Source organism: Salmo salar, chromosome 13 (assembly GCF_965601325.2).
Source record: "Salmo salar chromosome 13, fSalSal1, whole genome shotgun sequence".
Lineage (NCBI taxonomy): Eukaryota > Metazoa > Chordata > Actinopteri > Salmoniformes > Salmonidae > Salmo > Salmo salar.
In genome coordinates this window covers 49,838,383-49,854,584 of record NC_138303.1, presented here as the reverse complement: position 1 = coordinate 49,854,584, position 16,202 = coordinate 49,838,383, and the positions used below count along the sequence as shown (strand labels likewise).

The window sequence follows — 16,202 nt, the reverse complement described above, 5'->3', positions numbered from 1 at the left end:
TGCAGGGTGATTTGTAGATCTGTCAGTCTGCAGTCACTGACTGGAATGCAGTCGATTTCAAACACGACCACATTTGTATTGGTGTAGTCTTGTAGTCACATTGCCTGATCTTTCTCTCGTGCCTCCCCAGGCCTTTTCTACTGTGGGCACCCCTGACTACATCGCCCCTGAAGTCTTCATGCAGAACGGATACAACAAGCTCTGTGATTGGTGGAGCCTTGGAGTCATCATGTATGAGATGCTGATAGGTGAGATCCTGTCAACGTCTTCTGCTTGGGGCCTCTGAAAAAGCATCGATTGGCTTTCAATCATCTTGCATGAATGTCACAGAATGGTGCCATTACTATGTGTTTTCCCATGCCAGGCTTGTTGATCCCATGTGTTGTTTTCCAGGCTATCCCCCGTTCTGCTCAGAGACCCCACAGGAGACCTACAGGAAGGTGATGAACTGGCAAGAAACACTGACTTTCCCCCCTGAAGTGCCCATTTCGGAGAAAGCTAAGGACCTCATCCTCAGGTTCTGCTGTGAGGAGGAGCACAGGATCGGAGCCACTGGGGTGGAGGACATTAAGGGCAACGCCTTCTTCGAGGGGGTGGACTATGACCACATCAGGTACGAGGGCTTAAAAGAATAGTTCACTTTTCTGACATTTTTTTATATGATATTTTCCACTTAATTGCTGGTTATTTGTCAATATCCAAAATCTCCTGGCTAGCATTTTTTTGAGGATGTAGCTGATTGTATCAGTTAATGGTGCATTCAAAAATTGGAACAGTGACATTCTAAAAACAGGGTTCCATTTTAATTACAGAGAGCGACCCGCTGCCATTCCCATTGAGATCAAAAGCATCGACGACACGTCCAACTTTGACGAGTTCCCAGACTCTGATATCCTCCAGCCGACAGGTATGTTTCTCATTGTCACCAACATTAGTGGCTGCCACTAGTCATAATTCAACAGGGTAGTGTTCATTAGGGCACACAGCGAAAAACAAAGACGTTTCGTATTACACCAGTTAGTCACTCCCAGGTTAAGTCTGTTTTCTTCTATTGTGCCTATTAAACATGGCCCTGGTTAACTAATGCCACCTTGAAACAGGATTCTCACATTTTGGATCCTTTGTTTTCCTCTATTGCCCTGTGTGAAATAATCCCTGTCTTTTTCTGCCTCAGCTGCCCCCGTGGTGTCCAACCATTCTGAGGCAGACCTCAAGAACAAGGACTGGGTCTTCATCAACTACACCTACAAGCGCTTTGAAGGCCTCACAGCCCGAGGGGCTATCCCCTCCTACATGAAGACAGGGAAGAGATGAATCCTTCTTTTGTTTCCTCACTCACTCTACCTGCCACTCAGACTGGCATTCAAAAGGAATTCCCCATGGATCCCAACGTCCACTCCTCTCCCAAACTCGATTTTGGAGGTAGAAACTAAATTACCCTATTCAAGCTTGTTGAAGGGGTCCATCATAATTGAGACTATCCCATGTGTCTGATCCTGCTGAAGGGACCTTTCTCCTTCCTTTGCAGGGGACTTGTAGGGGACTTGTAGGGCTCTGTGTACTGTGTAGAGAAGTGTGACCTACTCTATCTAAAAAAGCCATAGCGTTGGAAGGGATGGACAGTGATTGTTTTCTATGTGAAAACTCATATGCCATTCCACCCCAGGATTAAAGTTCCCATAACTAAAGTGTAGGATCCACCAATGAGCAGTCTTGGAGGTGTTGATATGACCTTAGTTTGGGGACCATCTCTCGTAGATCTCCACTAGCATCGGTCCAACTCGGCCAAGATTGATTCTCTATCCTTCAGTATCCCAAGGGACTGAAACAAGATACCAGCATAACCGGTCACCTTAGGGGCCAGAGCCCATTTTCACATCAGAAGAACACACTTGACTGGCTATACCAGCCTTCTTCACTTCCTCCTCCACAAACAGGCATTGAAGTCTTAAAGTTTAGCTGGGTGACCACCAGCATGGGACTAGGATCCAATATGCCTCACTTTTCTGTCAAAGGGCTAGCTTTTCTCTCTTCAGTTTTTCTTTCTTTTTCCCACACACAATAGAATTCTCCATCTTTTTAGAAATGAGTTCCGCCATTAAAAACATTAGAAATAGTGTAATTTGACAAACCGATGATGCTTTTCAGGGAATATATGTCAATGTTTTTCATGTGTTTTTAGAGAGCTCTCTACTGAAGCATCTTGGATGATGGTGCTTCGGACCGGTTGCCTGTTGCAACAAGCCAACTCATAACCAAAAACATTGAGAGCTGAGTGTAATTGTTGTAACTATTCAGTCTAATTTTTGAGGGAGCTGTTACATGGACTTTGGCAAGTGTTTATAGCAATAGAATCGCCTCTCTTGAATATGATTCCATTTGAAATGGAACTACACCTTCCAGAAGCCTAGCTTTTTAGGTTCTTAGTTTGACAATCATCCGCTGTTAATATTAGCACCTTCGTGCTGTCCTCTAACTCATTTGATTTACCAATACTCTGTCGGACTTATAATGTTTGTGGATATGCATGTCCTTTTGCTAGAGAGCAAAATCAAATACAAAAATTTGGTGCATGTACCAACCATTATTTTCGGTACTTTTCCATGGACCTTTGGGATAGGGGTGCTATAAGTAAGGCCAATATATGGATACTCTTCTCTTTTTTTTGTACTGACCACTGGTCTGTAAGGGCTTGGTAGGTGAGGTGGCAGAGCAAGTTTGTTCAGCGGATATGTAAGTAACAGAGAATAGAAAAGGAGCAGCTTTTAGAGTATTGAGACACACTCAGGCTCTGTTGACCCTAGGTTGGGGTCATTAACACACCCTTTCCACTTCCTGTCGTGTCTATAGTTCAGGCTCTTCCTGTTGCTTGGCTATTTCTTAGCAAGAATACTTTACATTTGTCTGTTTTGTGTCAAGGATATGCCACCTGGTATGTCCATACTTTTCAAGAGGCTAAGAGGTGTGAGTGAGAAACTCGACCGTAACTCTGTAAACAGGGCTATATGTGACTCACTGTTCTTAACACAATCCCAAATGCTGTCATTTGAATCGAATGTAATCCCAAGACGTAGTTGAAGATGAATTTAATGCCATGTTAATTCCAAAATGCTGTAATTTGAATGGAATGTAGCCTAAACCACAGGAGTGGTAGGTTTGTCACACGGAGAAGATGTCTGGTATTTTTGTTAAATATCTGTACGGTGTTCTGGGTAGTTTAGACTACTTGCTGAGATTTAATATCCAGACTTTTTTAGTTGTTTTTCTGACTGAGCGACAGAACTGATTTTGAGACTGGTCTCACCTTTTACTGATGCTTGATGCCCGACTGATCCTGTTGTAATGCCGGGTGTAAACAGTATTGGGCGGATGAGTTGGCAAAGTGCAAATGGCTTTTTGGAATAATTGTATTTTAAATGTATGCTGCTTGGTGTGTGAGATTTGCATGTGTCTTTAGAGGAATGGGTGATATGCTCAGTAAAAATAAGATGTTGGAATATGTTGTGTTCAATTAACAAACACTAAGGTGGGTGCTCTTTTGTAGATGTCATCCAACTGTGTGTGTGTGTATGCTGTTATTTCCCCCCAGGCACACAAGGTGGGGGGAAACCGGCTGTACAAACCTTTTTATAGGGAACATTCAATCAAAAGTAGGGGGAGTTGTATTTAATCCACTGTGGTGTGAGGTTTCTATTGTATATTTTCTGCCACTTCACATTGAATAACTGCACTTAATATCTGTGGTGTTTCCGTTTGTACAGCAAAATAATGGGCCGCTCTGAAATCCGTCTTTGTTTTAATGGGTGAGGGAATGTCATTTCACTGGTTGAATGGGCAAGCTAGCCATGTGCAGGAGTTACATTTTCTTCTGGAAATTGTTTTATCTGACAAACTAAATGAGGTGGAATAATGTAAATGGAGAACAAAGGTCTTAATTAAATATTAATTATTTATTACCTTTTGGATTCTAAACATCCCTTGCTACTCAAGACTGATTAAGACCCCTTCGCCAAGAGCAACAATGTTTTCATCCAAACAGGAGAAGGGTGAGGTTGTCAGTTTTTTTTAATTTGACCAAAGCGAACCCTACACAACAAACCAGGCTAGAAGTAACGACCAGTTTCTCAAGCCCCATCATGTAAAGTCACCCACTCATTGCTCCGTCATCTCTCAATAGTGCAAATAAGTTCTTACAGGGCTGTTGTAATGCATGCAACCGTTTCAACAGCGTAAACTAGTCTTTGTGTAATAGATGGCATATCAATTGGTTTTCAGAGAACATGGTTTTCAGAGAATTGTTCAGTGTTCCTCAAAGGTGCTACTAGGCAGTATCCCTGGTTAGACTTGTTAGCTAGTAGCCTACTACCATAGAGGCTTAGAAACTGTATGGTTGAGATGTGCATTTCACCATGTATCCTTTGAGTACGTTAACCCACTGTTAAGGCAGAAAGTGGCTAAGTCGTGTGGGTATTGGTTCTCTAGTTAGTTCAAAAGGCACATTTATTTTGCCAGTCAATGGCAGACCGCTTGTTTCACTTCTGGTAGAAATACTCACCTGCACTATTATGGTGGTAGACTTTTAACAGCATTAAATAAAACACCTAGGACTATGTTGAACCAGTGTCTGTCTTTTTCATTCCTTGTCTGTGTAGAATAGGTCAGCTAGGGCGGCTCTGCCTCCAGGGAAGAAACAAGTTATTATAAGGCAAGAAATGTGACGCCAAAGTTATCACAGTTGGCTAGTGTAACGGGTTGGGATGCTCAACATATCCTACCTCAAACAGGTCTTCTCTTTAAAAACGTAATGCTACTTATCCTTTTATCTATAAAATGTCTAGCACAACTAGCTACATTACTTTAAAAAAAAAAACGACATACAGCGCCTTGCAAAAGTATTCATCCCCCTTGGCAGTTTTCCTATTTTGTTGCATTACAACCTGTAATTTAAATGGATTTTTATTTGGATTTCATGTAATGGACATACACGAAATAGTCCAACTTGGTGAAGTGAAAAAATAAATAAAAAAATACTTGTTTAAAAAAAAAAAAAAAAAAAACTGCCCTTAAATAAGATCTGGTGCAACCAATTACCTTCAGAAGTCACATAGTTAAATAAAGGTGACCTGTGTGCATTCTGTCATATGATCTGTCATATGATCTGTCACATGATCTCAGTTATACATACACCTGTTCTGAAAGGCCCCAGAGTCTGCAACACCATTAAGCAAGGGGCACCACTAAGCAAGGGGCACCATGAGGACCGAGGAGCTCTCCAAACAGGTCCGCTACAAATTTAGTACAGATCAGGGTTGGGTTATAAAAAAATATCTGAAACTTAGAAAATCCCACAGAGCCCCATTTAAATCCATTATTAAAAAATTGAAAGAATATGGCACCACAACAAACCTGCCAAGAGAAGGCCGCCCACCAAAACTCACAGACCAGGCAAGGAGGGCATTAATCAGAGAGGCAACAAAGAGACCAAAGATAACCCTGAAGGAGCTGCAAAGCTCCACAGCAGTGATTGGAGTATCTGTCCATAGGACCACTTTAAGCCATACACTCAACAGAGCTGGGCTTTACAGAAGTGGCCAGAAAAAAAAACATTGCTTAAAGAAAGAAATAAGCAAACATGTTTAGTGTTTGCCAAAAGGCATGTGGGAGACTCCCCAAACACATGGAAGAAGGTACTCTGGTCAGATGAGACTAAAATGGAGCTTGTTGGCCATCAAGGAAAAATGCTATTTCTGGTGCAAACCCAACACCTCTCATCACCCCAAGAACAGCATCCCCACAGTGAAGCATGGTGGGGATGTTTTTCATCGGCAGGGACTGGGAAACTGGTCAGAATTGAAGGAATGATGGATGGTGCTAAATACAGGGAAATTCTTGAGGGAAACCTGTTTCAGTCTTTCAGAGATTTGAGACTGGGACAGCGGTTCATTTTCCAGCAGGACAATGACCCTAAGCATACTGCTAAAGCAACACTTGAGTGGTTTAAGGGGAAATATTTAAATGTCTTGGAATGGCCTAGTCAAAGCAAAGACCTCAATCCAATTGAAAATCTGTGGTATGACTTAAAGATTGCTGTACACCAGCAGAACCCATCCAACTTGTAGGAGCTGGAGCAGTTTTGCTTTGAAGAATGGGCAAAAATCCCAGTGGCTAGATGTGCCAAGCTTATAGAGACATAACCCAAGAGACTTGCAGCTGTAATTGCTGCAAAAGGTTGCTCTACAAATTATTGACCTTGGGGGGTGAATAGTTATGCACGCTCAAGTTTTCAGTTTTTTTGTCTTATTTCTTGTTTGTTTCACAAGAAAAAGTATTTTGCATCTTCAAAGTGGTAGGCATGTTGTGTAAATCAAATGATACAACCCCCCAAAAATCTATTTAAATTCCAGGTTGTAAGGCAACAAAATAGGAAAAATGCCAAGGGGGTGAATACTTTTGCAAGCCACTACAGTACCAGTCAAAAGTTTGGACACCTACTCATTCTAGGTTTTTCTTTACTTTTTACTATTTTCTACATTGTTTAATACTAGTGAAGATGTCAAAGCTAGGAAATAACACATATGGAATCATGTAGTAACCAAAAAGTGTCAATGAATTTGAGATTTTTCAAAGTAGCCACCCTTTGCGTTGATGACAGCTTTGCACACTCTTAGCATTCTCTCAACTAGCTTCACGAGGTAGTCATCTGGAGTTGTCCCAGTGCTGCTGCGCTATTGGTTGCTACTTGGCTATCTGCCAAACCTTCCGTTTACCAACGTCTTCGTTTTTTCCTTGCTCTACCTTTTTCTTTCAACTGCTCCCCAGACGCTTTTTCTGGACATGGTTCTACAGGACCTCCACCAGCCGAGGCTAAGTAGTAACATTAGGCCTTCTAATCGCAGTCGCTGTACTCATAATATACAGGAGAACTATGGCCTTATGGTGAGGATAGCCATGTCGCAAGCACAGTTTCAGATGTAAGCGTTAGGCAAGGGCAATTTAAGTGTAAGAAAGGATGAAACGGCGTCTGTGCCACCAATAAGCACAGATGGTAGTATAAATCCCCCCGCACATTCCCCGCAGCCGGACAATTTTCTCAAGACTTTTGGGAAGAAATGCTGTCGGCATACTCAACCGGTGTCGCGCCTTCAGCTGACACACTTTCAAACGGTTCTCCGCATTAAGCAACGAGTCGGAGGCTGAGCCTTCTCAGGTCTCTCCTCCCACCCTCTACGGGGTCTGAGCTGCCGAAGCCTCCCACCAATAGCTCTGACAAATTGAAAACCCTAGTCATTGGCGACCCCATTACCCGCAGCATTAGACTTAAAACGAATCATCCAGTGATCATACATTGTTTACCAAGGGACAGGGCTAATGACGTTGAGGCTAATCTGAAGATGGTTCTGGATAAGGCTAAAACTGGCGAGTGTAGAGAGTATAGGGATATTGTTATCCATGACGGCACCAACGATGTTAGGATGAAACAGTCAGAGGTCACCAAACGTAACATAGCTTCAGCATGTAAATCAACTAGAAAGATGTGTCGGCATCGAGTAATTGTCTCTGGCCCCTTCCCAGTTTGGAGGAGTGATGAGCTAGCTCTACAGCAGTCTCACAACTCAATCGCTGGTTGAAAAACGTTTTCTGCCTCTCCTAATTGGCCCGCTTTCTGGGAGTCACCCACAAACAGGACCAAGCCTGGCCTGCTGAGGAGTGATGGACTACATCCTAGCTGGAGGGGTGCCCTCATCTTAGCTACGAACATAGACAGGGCTCTAGCTCCACAATGAGAGAGGGGCAGGCCAGCTTAGTGGAGTCTGCCACAAGCACAGTCAGTGTACTCAGCTCAGCAATCCCCGTTGAGACCGTGTCTACCTCGATCTAGGTTTAGCAAACCAAAACATGATGTTGTTCGCCTTAGCAATCTCACTGGAATAAAGACCTCCATTCCTGTCATTATTGAAAGAGATTGTGATATCTCACATCTCAAAATAGGGTTGCTTAATGTTAGATCCCTCACTTCCAATGAACTAATCACTGATCATAATCTTGATGTGATTGGCCTGACTGAAAGATGTCTCAAGCCTGATGAATTTACTGTGTTAAATGAGACCTCTCCTCCTGGTTACACTAGTGACCATATTTGCGCATCCCGCAAAGGCAGAGGTGTTGTTAACATTTATGACTGCTAATTTCACACAAAAAGACAGCATTTTTGTCTTTTGAGCTTCTAGTCATGAAATCTATGCAGCCTATCAATCACTTTTTGTAGCTACTGTTTACAGGCATCCTGGGCCGTGTACAGCATTCGTAGCGGAGTTCCCTGAATTCCTATCGGAATTATTGCCAGATAATATTCACATTCTTGGTGACTTTAACATGCACATGGAAAGTCCACAGACCCACTCCAAAAGGCTTTTTGGAGCCATCATCGACTCAGTGGGTGTTGTCCAACATAATCCTGGACTATCGGACCACCATTTTATTACGTTTGCAATCGCAACAAATAATCTGCTCAGACCCCAACCAAGGATCATTAAAAGCCGTGCTATAAATTCTTGAACAACCCAAAGATTCCTGCCCTCGACTCCCTCCACCTACCCAAGGACGTCGGAGTACAAAAATTGGTTGACCACCTAACTGAGGATCTTAATTTAACCTTGAGTAATACCCTAGATACAGTTGCACCCCTAAAAACAAAAAAAACATTTGTCACAAGAAATTTGATCCCTGGTATACAGAAAATACCCGAGCCCTGAAGAAAGCTTCCAGAAAATTGGAACGGAAATGGCGCTCCAAACTGTAAGTCGACTAGCTTGGAAAGACAGTATCGTGCAATATCAAAGAGCCCTCATTCCTGCTCAATCATTCAATTTTTTTCTAACCTGATTGAGGAGAATAAGAACAATCCTACATTTCTTTTTGATACTGTCACAAAGCTAAGTAAAAAGCAGTATTCAACAAGAGAGGATAGCTTTGAAAAGATCATGATCATTAGAAAGCAAATTACGGGCTCCACTTTGAATATGCATATTTCTCCAAAGCTCAGTGGTCCTGAGTCTGCACAGAACTGCCAGGACCTAGGATCAATGGAGACACTCAAGTTTTTTAATCCTGTATTTCTTGACACATTCATGAAAATAGTCATGGCCTCTAAACTATCAAGCTGCATACTGGACCGCAATTAACTGCGAAGTCCCTCTTTGCCATGCAAATGAACTGAATCCCCCAAAAACATTTCCACTGCATTTCAGCCCTGCCACAAAAGGACCAGCTGACATCATGTCAGTGATTCTCTCATTAACACAGATGTGAGTGTTGACGAGGACAAGGCTGGAGATCACTGTCATGCTGATTGAGTTTGAATAACAGACTGGAAGCTTCAAAAGGAGGGTGCTGCTTGGAATCATTGTTCTTCCTCTGTCAACCACGGTTACCTGCAAGGAAACATGTGCCATCATCATTGCTTTGCACAAAAAGGGCTTCACAGGCAAGGATATTGCTGCCAGTAAGATTGCATCTAAATCAACCATTTATCGGATCATCAAGAACTTCAATTAGAGCGGTTCAATTGTTGTGAAGAAGGCTTCAGAGCGCCCAAGAAAGTCCAGCAAGCGCCAGGACGTCTCCTAAAGTTGATTCAGCTGCAGGATCGGGGCACCACCAGTACAGAGCTTGCTCAGGAATGGCAGCAGGCAGGTGTGAGTGCATCTGCACGCACAGTGAGGCGAAGACTTTTGGAGGATGGTCTGGTGTCAAGAAGGGCAGCAAAGAAGACACTTCTCCAGGAAAAACATCAGGGACAGACTGATATTCTGCAAAAGGTACAGCGATTGGACTGCTGAGGACTGGGGTAAAGTCATTTTCTCTGATGAATCCCCTTTCCGATTGTTTGGGGCATTTGGAAAAAAGCTTGTCCAGAGAAGACAAGGTGAGCGCTACCATCAGTCCTGTGTCATGCCAACAGTAAAGCATCCTGATACTATTCGTGTGGGGTTGCTTCTCAGCCAAGGGAGTGGGCTCACTTACAATTTTGCCTAAGAACACAGCCATGAATAAAGAATGGTGCCAACACATCCTCTGAGAGCAACTTCTCCCAACCATCCAGGAACCGTTTGGTGATGAACAATGCCTTTTCCAGCATGATGGAGCACCTTGCCATAAGGCAAAAGTGATAACTAAGTGGCTCGGGGAACAAAACATCGATATTTTGGGTCCATGGCCAGGAAACTCCCCAGACCTTAATCCCATTGAGAACTTGTGGTCAATCCTCAAGAGGCAGGTGGAAAAACAAAAAAACACAAATTCTGACAAACTCCAAGCATTGATTATGCAAGAATGGGTTGCCATCAGTCTGGATGTGGCCCAGAAGTTAATTGACAGCATGCCAGGGCGGATTGCAGAGGTCTTGAAAAAGAAGGGTCAACACTGCAGATATTGACTCTTTGCATCAACTTCATGTAATTGTCAATAAAAGCCTTTGACACTTATGAAATGCTTGTAATTATACTTCAGTATTCCATAGTAACATCTGACAAAAATATCTAAAGATACTGAAGCAGCAAACTTTGGAAATTAATATGTGTGTCATTCTCAACTTTTGGCCACGACTGTACTTCCTGTGCTTGTCCCTCCTATATTGAACATAAATGGCTCCCTGTCTACCGGATGTGTACCAAACTCACTAAAAGTGGCAGTAATAAAGCCTCTTGAAAAAGCCCAACCTCGACCCGGAAAATGTAAAAATACTATCGGCCTATATCGAATCTCCCATTCCTCGCAAACATTTTAGAAAAGCTGTAGCGCAGCAACTCACTGCCTTTCCTGACGACAAATAATGCATACAAAATGCTTGTCTGGTTTTAGACCCCATCATAGTACTGAGACTGCACTCGTGAAGGTGGTAAATTACCCTTTAATGGCTTCAGACCAAGGCTCTTCATCTGTCCTCGTGCTCCTCGACCTTAGTGCTGCTTTTGACACCATTGATCACCACAATCTTTTGGAGAGATTAGAAGCACTAATTGGTTTTCACAGATAAGTTCTTGCCTGGTTTAGATCTTATCTGTCGGAAAGATATGTTTGTCTCTGTGGATGGTTTGTTCTCTGACAAATCAATTGTAAGGTTCCGTTTTAGGACCACTTGTTTTTACTATATATTCTACCTCTTGGTGATGTCATTCGGAAACACAATGTCAACTTTCACCGCTATGCGGATGACACACAGATGTATATTTCGATGAAACATGGTGAAGCCCCAAAATTGCCTACCCTGGAAGTCTGTGTTTCAGACATAAGGAAGTTGATGTCGGCCAATGTTTTACTTTTAACCTCGGTCAAAATGGAGATTCTAGTTCTAGGTCCCAAGAAACAGAGGTCTGCTCTTAATCTTGATGGTTGTACAGTCGTCTCAAATAAAACTGTGAAGGACCTCGTTACTCTGGACCCTGAACTCTTGATGAACATATCAAAAGTATTTCATTGATAGCTTTTTTCCATCTTCGTAACATTGCAAAAATCATAAACGTTTTGTACGAAAATGTGGTAGAAAAACTAATCCATGCTTTTGTCACTTCTAGATTAGAAGATTGCAATGCTCTACTTTCCGGCTACCTGGATAAAGCACTAAATTAACTTCAGTTAGTGCTAAACACGGCTGCTAGAATCCTGACTAGAAGCAAAACATTTTTATCATATTACTCCAGTGCTATCCTCTCTACATTGGCTACATAGGGCTGATTTCAAGGTGTTATTGCTAACTAAAAAAGCAGTACATGGGCTTGATCCTACCTATCTCTCCGATTTTGATCCTGCCATACATACCTACACGTACGCTACGGTCACAAGACGCAGGCCTCCTTATTGTCCCTAGAATTTCTATTTCAAACAGCTAGAGGCTTTCTCCTATAGAGCTCAATTTTTATGGAAGGATCTGCATATCCACGTGAGAGACGCAGACTCGGTCTCGACGTCTTTACTTAAGACTCCTCTCTTCAGTAGGTCCTATGATTGAGTGTAGTCTGGCCCAGGGGTGCGAAGGTGAAAGGCAAGGGACTGGAGCGAAGAACTGCCCTTGCTGTATCTGCCTGGCCGGCTACCCTTTCTCCACTGGGATTCTCTGCCTCAGACCCTATTACGGGGGTGAGTAACTGGCTTACTAGTGCCGTCCCTAGGAGGGGTGCGTCACTTGAGTGGGTTGAGCCACTGACGTGGTCTTCCTGTCCGGTTTTCCGCCCCCTCGGGCTTGTGTGGTGGTGAAGATCTTCGTGGGCTATTTTGCTTTGCTTCTTTGAGCTGTTCTTGCCATATTATGGACTTCGTCTTTTACCAATAGGGCTATATCTGTATATCACCCCTCGTCACCACACAACTGATTGGCTCAAACACATTAAGAAGGAAATAAATTACAAATGAACTTTTAACAAGGCACACCTGGTAATTGAAATGCATTCCAGCAGACTACCTCATGAAGCTGGTTGAGAGAATACCTAGAGTGTGCAAAGCTGTCTTTCAGGCAAAGGGTGGCTGCTTTAAGAACAAATTCTTATTTACAATGACGGCTTACCAAAAGGCAAAAGGCCTTCTGCAGGGACGGGGGCTGGGAGTAAAAATAAATATTTAGGACAACACACCACGACAAGAGAATAACCACAACACTACATAAAGAGAGACCTAAGACAACAACATGGCTGCAACACATGACAACACGGTAGCAACACATTGCAGCAGCACAACATGGTGGTAGTACAAAGAGGCAAATTCTTTCATGGCCTGCATTCTCAGACATGAAACCCATTGACCGATTTTGGGATGCTCTGGATCGACGTGTACGACAGCGTGTTCCAGTTCCTGCCAATATCCACCAACTTCTCACAGCCATTGAACAGGAGTTGGAAAATATTCCACAGGTCACAATCAACAGCCCAATCAACTCTATCTGAAGGAGATGTCACTCTTCATGTGGCAAATAGTGGTCACACCAGATACTGACTGGTTTTCTGATCCACACCCCCACCTTATTTTTTTGGGATCTGTGACCAACAAATGCATATCTGTATTCCTAGTCATGTGAAATCCATAGATTAGGGCCTAATGAATTTATTTCAATTGACTGATTTCCTTATATGAACTGCAACTCAGTAAATATCTTAAATTGTTGCATGTTGCGTTTGTAGTTTGGTTCAGGGTACATGGATCTGGTTATCACACCTCCGCGTTGTCGGGCTGAGGTTTGTTGCGACTTGGCTACCTGCCATACTTTTTTTATTTTTAATAACCGTTTAATCAAAATCGAGGTCATATACAGTTGAAGTTGGAAGTTTACATACACCTTAGCCAAATACATTAAAACTCAGTTTTTCACAATTCCTGACATTTAATCCTAATAAAAATTCCCTGTCTTAGGTCAGTTAGGATCACCAATTTATTTTAAGAATGTGAAATGTCAGAATAATAGTAGAGAAAATGATTTATTTCAGCTTTTATTTCTTTCATCACTTTCCCAGTGGGTCAGAAGTTTACATACACTCAATGAGTATTTGGTAGCATTGCCTTTAAATTGTTTAACTTGTCTTCCACAAGCTTCCCACAATAAGTTGGGTAAATTTTGGCCCATTCCTCCTGACAGAGCTGGTGTAACTGAGTCAGGTTTGTAGGCCTCCTTCCTTTTTCAGTTCTGCCCACAAATTTGCTATAGGATTGAGGTCAGGGCTTTGTGATGGCCACTCCAATAGCTTGACTTTGTTGTCCTTAAACCATTTTGCCACCACTTTGGAAGTATGCTTGGGGTCATTGTCCATTTGGAAGTCCCATTTGTGACCAAGCTTTAACTTCCTGACTGATGTCTTGAGATGTTGCTTCAATATATCCACATAATTTTCCGTCCTCATGATGCCATCTATTTTGTGAAGTGCACCAGTCCCTCCTGCAGCAAAGCACCCCCCACAACATGATACTGCCACCCCCATGCTTCACGGTTGGGATGGTGTTCTTCGGCTTGCAAGCCTCCCCCTTTTTCCTCCAAACATAACGATGGTCATTATGACCAAACAGTTCTATTTTTGTTTCATCAGACCAGAGGCCATTTCTCCAAAAAGTACGATCTTTGTCCCCATGTGCAGTTGCAAACCGTAGTCTGGGTTTTTTTATGGCGGTTTTGGAGCAGTGGCTTCTTCTTTGCTGAGCGGCCTTTCAGGTTATGTCGATATAGGACTCGTTTTACTGTGGATATAGATATCTTTGTACCTGTTTCCTCCAGCATCTTCACAAGGTCCTTTGCTGTTGTTCTGGGAATGATTTGCACTTTTCGCACCAAAGTACATCTCTAGGAGACAGACTACGTCTCCTTCCTGAGCGGTATGACAGCTGCGTGGTCCCATGGTGTTTATACTTGCGTACTATTGTTTGTACTATTGCTCCCAAGGATGAACCAGACTTGTGGAGGTCTAAAATTTGTTTTCTGAGGTCTTGGCAGATTTCTTTTGATTTTCCCATGATGTCAAGAAAAGGTGCACTGAGTTTGAAGGTAGGCCTTGAAATACATCCACAGGTACACCTCCAATTGACGCAAATGATGTCAATTTTCCAAGCTGTTAAAAGGCACAGTCAACTTAGTGTATGTAAACTTCTGACCCACTGGAATTGTGATACAGTGAAATAATTTGTCTGTAATCAATTGTTGGAAAAATTACTTGTGTCATGCACAAAGTAGATGTCCTAACCGACTTGCCAAAACTATAGTTTGTTAACAAGAAATTTGTGGAGTGGTTAAAAAAACGAGTTTTGTTGACTCCAACCTAAGTGTATGTAAACTTCAGACTTCAACTGTAAGTTTTGTAGCTACACCTATGTTGTTGATGTAAAGAATATTTTTTTGGTCCATGGTATGTAGTGAGGAGCAACCCAACGCTGCACTTGACACATTTATGAAATTGCTTATCCCAGTTACTAATAAGCATGCACACTAAGAAACTTACTGTAAAAATTGTTAAATCCCAGTGGATTGATGAGGAATTGAAAAACTGTATGGTTGAGAGGGATGAGGCAAAATAAATGGCAAGTAGGTCTGGCTGTACAACCGATTTGGCAAATGTACTACAAATTGATAAATCATTTGACTAAACTGAATTTAAAAAAAACTACACTGTGAAACAAAGATGAATGATAGTAAAAAGCACCTTAAATAAAATGTTAGGCAAAAAGGCAAACTCCACTCCATCATTCATTGAATTAGGTGGCTCATTCATCACAAAACCCACTGATACTGCCAACTACTTTAATGATTTTTTTCATTGGCAAGATTAGCTAATTTAGGCATGACATGCCAGGAACTAACGCTGACACTACACATCCAAGTATATCTGACCAAATTATGAAAGACAAGCATTGTAATTTTGAATTCTGTAAAGTAAGTGTGGAAGAGGTGAAAGAATTTGTCCACAATGCCAAGCCACCGGGGTCTGACAACTTGGATGGGAAATTACTGAGGATAATTGCGGATGATATTGCCACTCCTATTTGCCACATGTTCAATTTAAGCCTACTAGAAAGTGTTTGCCCTCAGGCCTGGAGGGAAGCAAAAGTTATTTCCCTGCCTAAATCCCTCTTTACTGGCTCAAATAACTGACCAATCGGACTGTTACTAACCCTTTGTAAACTTTTGGAAAAAATTGTGTTTGACCAGATACAGTACAGTGCTATTTTACATTAAACAAATTGACAACCGACTTTCAGCACGCATATAGGGAAGGACATTCAACAAGCACAGCACTTACACAAATGACTGATGATTGGCTGAGAGAAATTGATGATACAAAGATTGTGAGGGCTGTTTTGTTAGACTTCAGTGCGGCTTTTGACATTATCGATCATAGTCTGTTGCTGGAAAAACGTATGTATTATAGATTTACACCCGCTGCTATATTGTGGATAAAGAGTTATCTGTCTAACAGAACACAGAGGGCTTTCTTTAATGGAAGCCTCCAACATAATCCAGGTAGAATCAGGAATTCTCCAGGGCAGCTGTCTAGGCCCTTTGCTTTTTTTCAATCTTTACCAACGACATGCCACGACATGCTTTGAATAATGCCAGTGTGTCTTTGTATGCGGATGACTCAATACTATACACGTCAGCTACCACAGTGACTGAAATGACTGCAACACTTAAAGAACTCCAGTTAGTTTCAGAATGGGTGGCAAGGAATAAGTTA

The 16,202-nt window shown here is 42.3% G+C and overlaps 1 protein-coding gene across 3 annotated transcripts in view; it reads left to right on the top strand.

Moving 5' to 3' along the window:
• Nucleotides 1-4,617, top strand: part of LOC106566940 (serine/threonine-protein kinase 38) — a 28,018-nt gene extending 23,401 nt beyond the window's left edge. For all 3 annotated transcript variants that reach the window (XM_014135603.3, XM_014135602.3, XM_014135604.3), the window contains exons 10-13: nucleotides 131-248; nucleotides 394-613; nucleotides 813-907; nucleotides 1,175-4,617. In XM_014135603.3, the coding sequence (XP_013991078.1) occupies nucleotides 131-248; nucleotides 394-613; nucleotides 813-907; nucleotides 1,175-1,314 (573 nt within the window). In that variant the 3' untranslated portion in view covers nucleotides 1,315-4,617. The remainder of the gene's footprint in view (nucleotides 1-130; nucleotides 249-393; nucleotides 614-812; nucleotides 908-1,174) is intronic.
• Nucleotides 4,618-16,202: the final 11,585 nt, after the last annotated feature.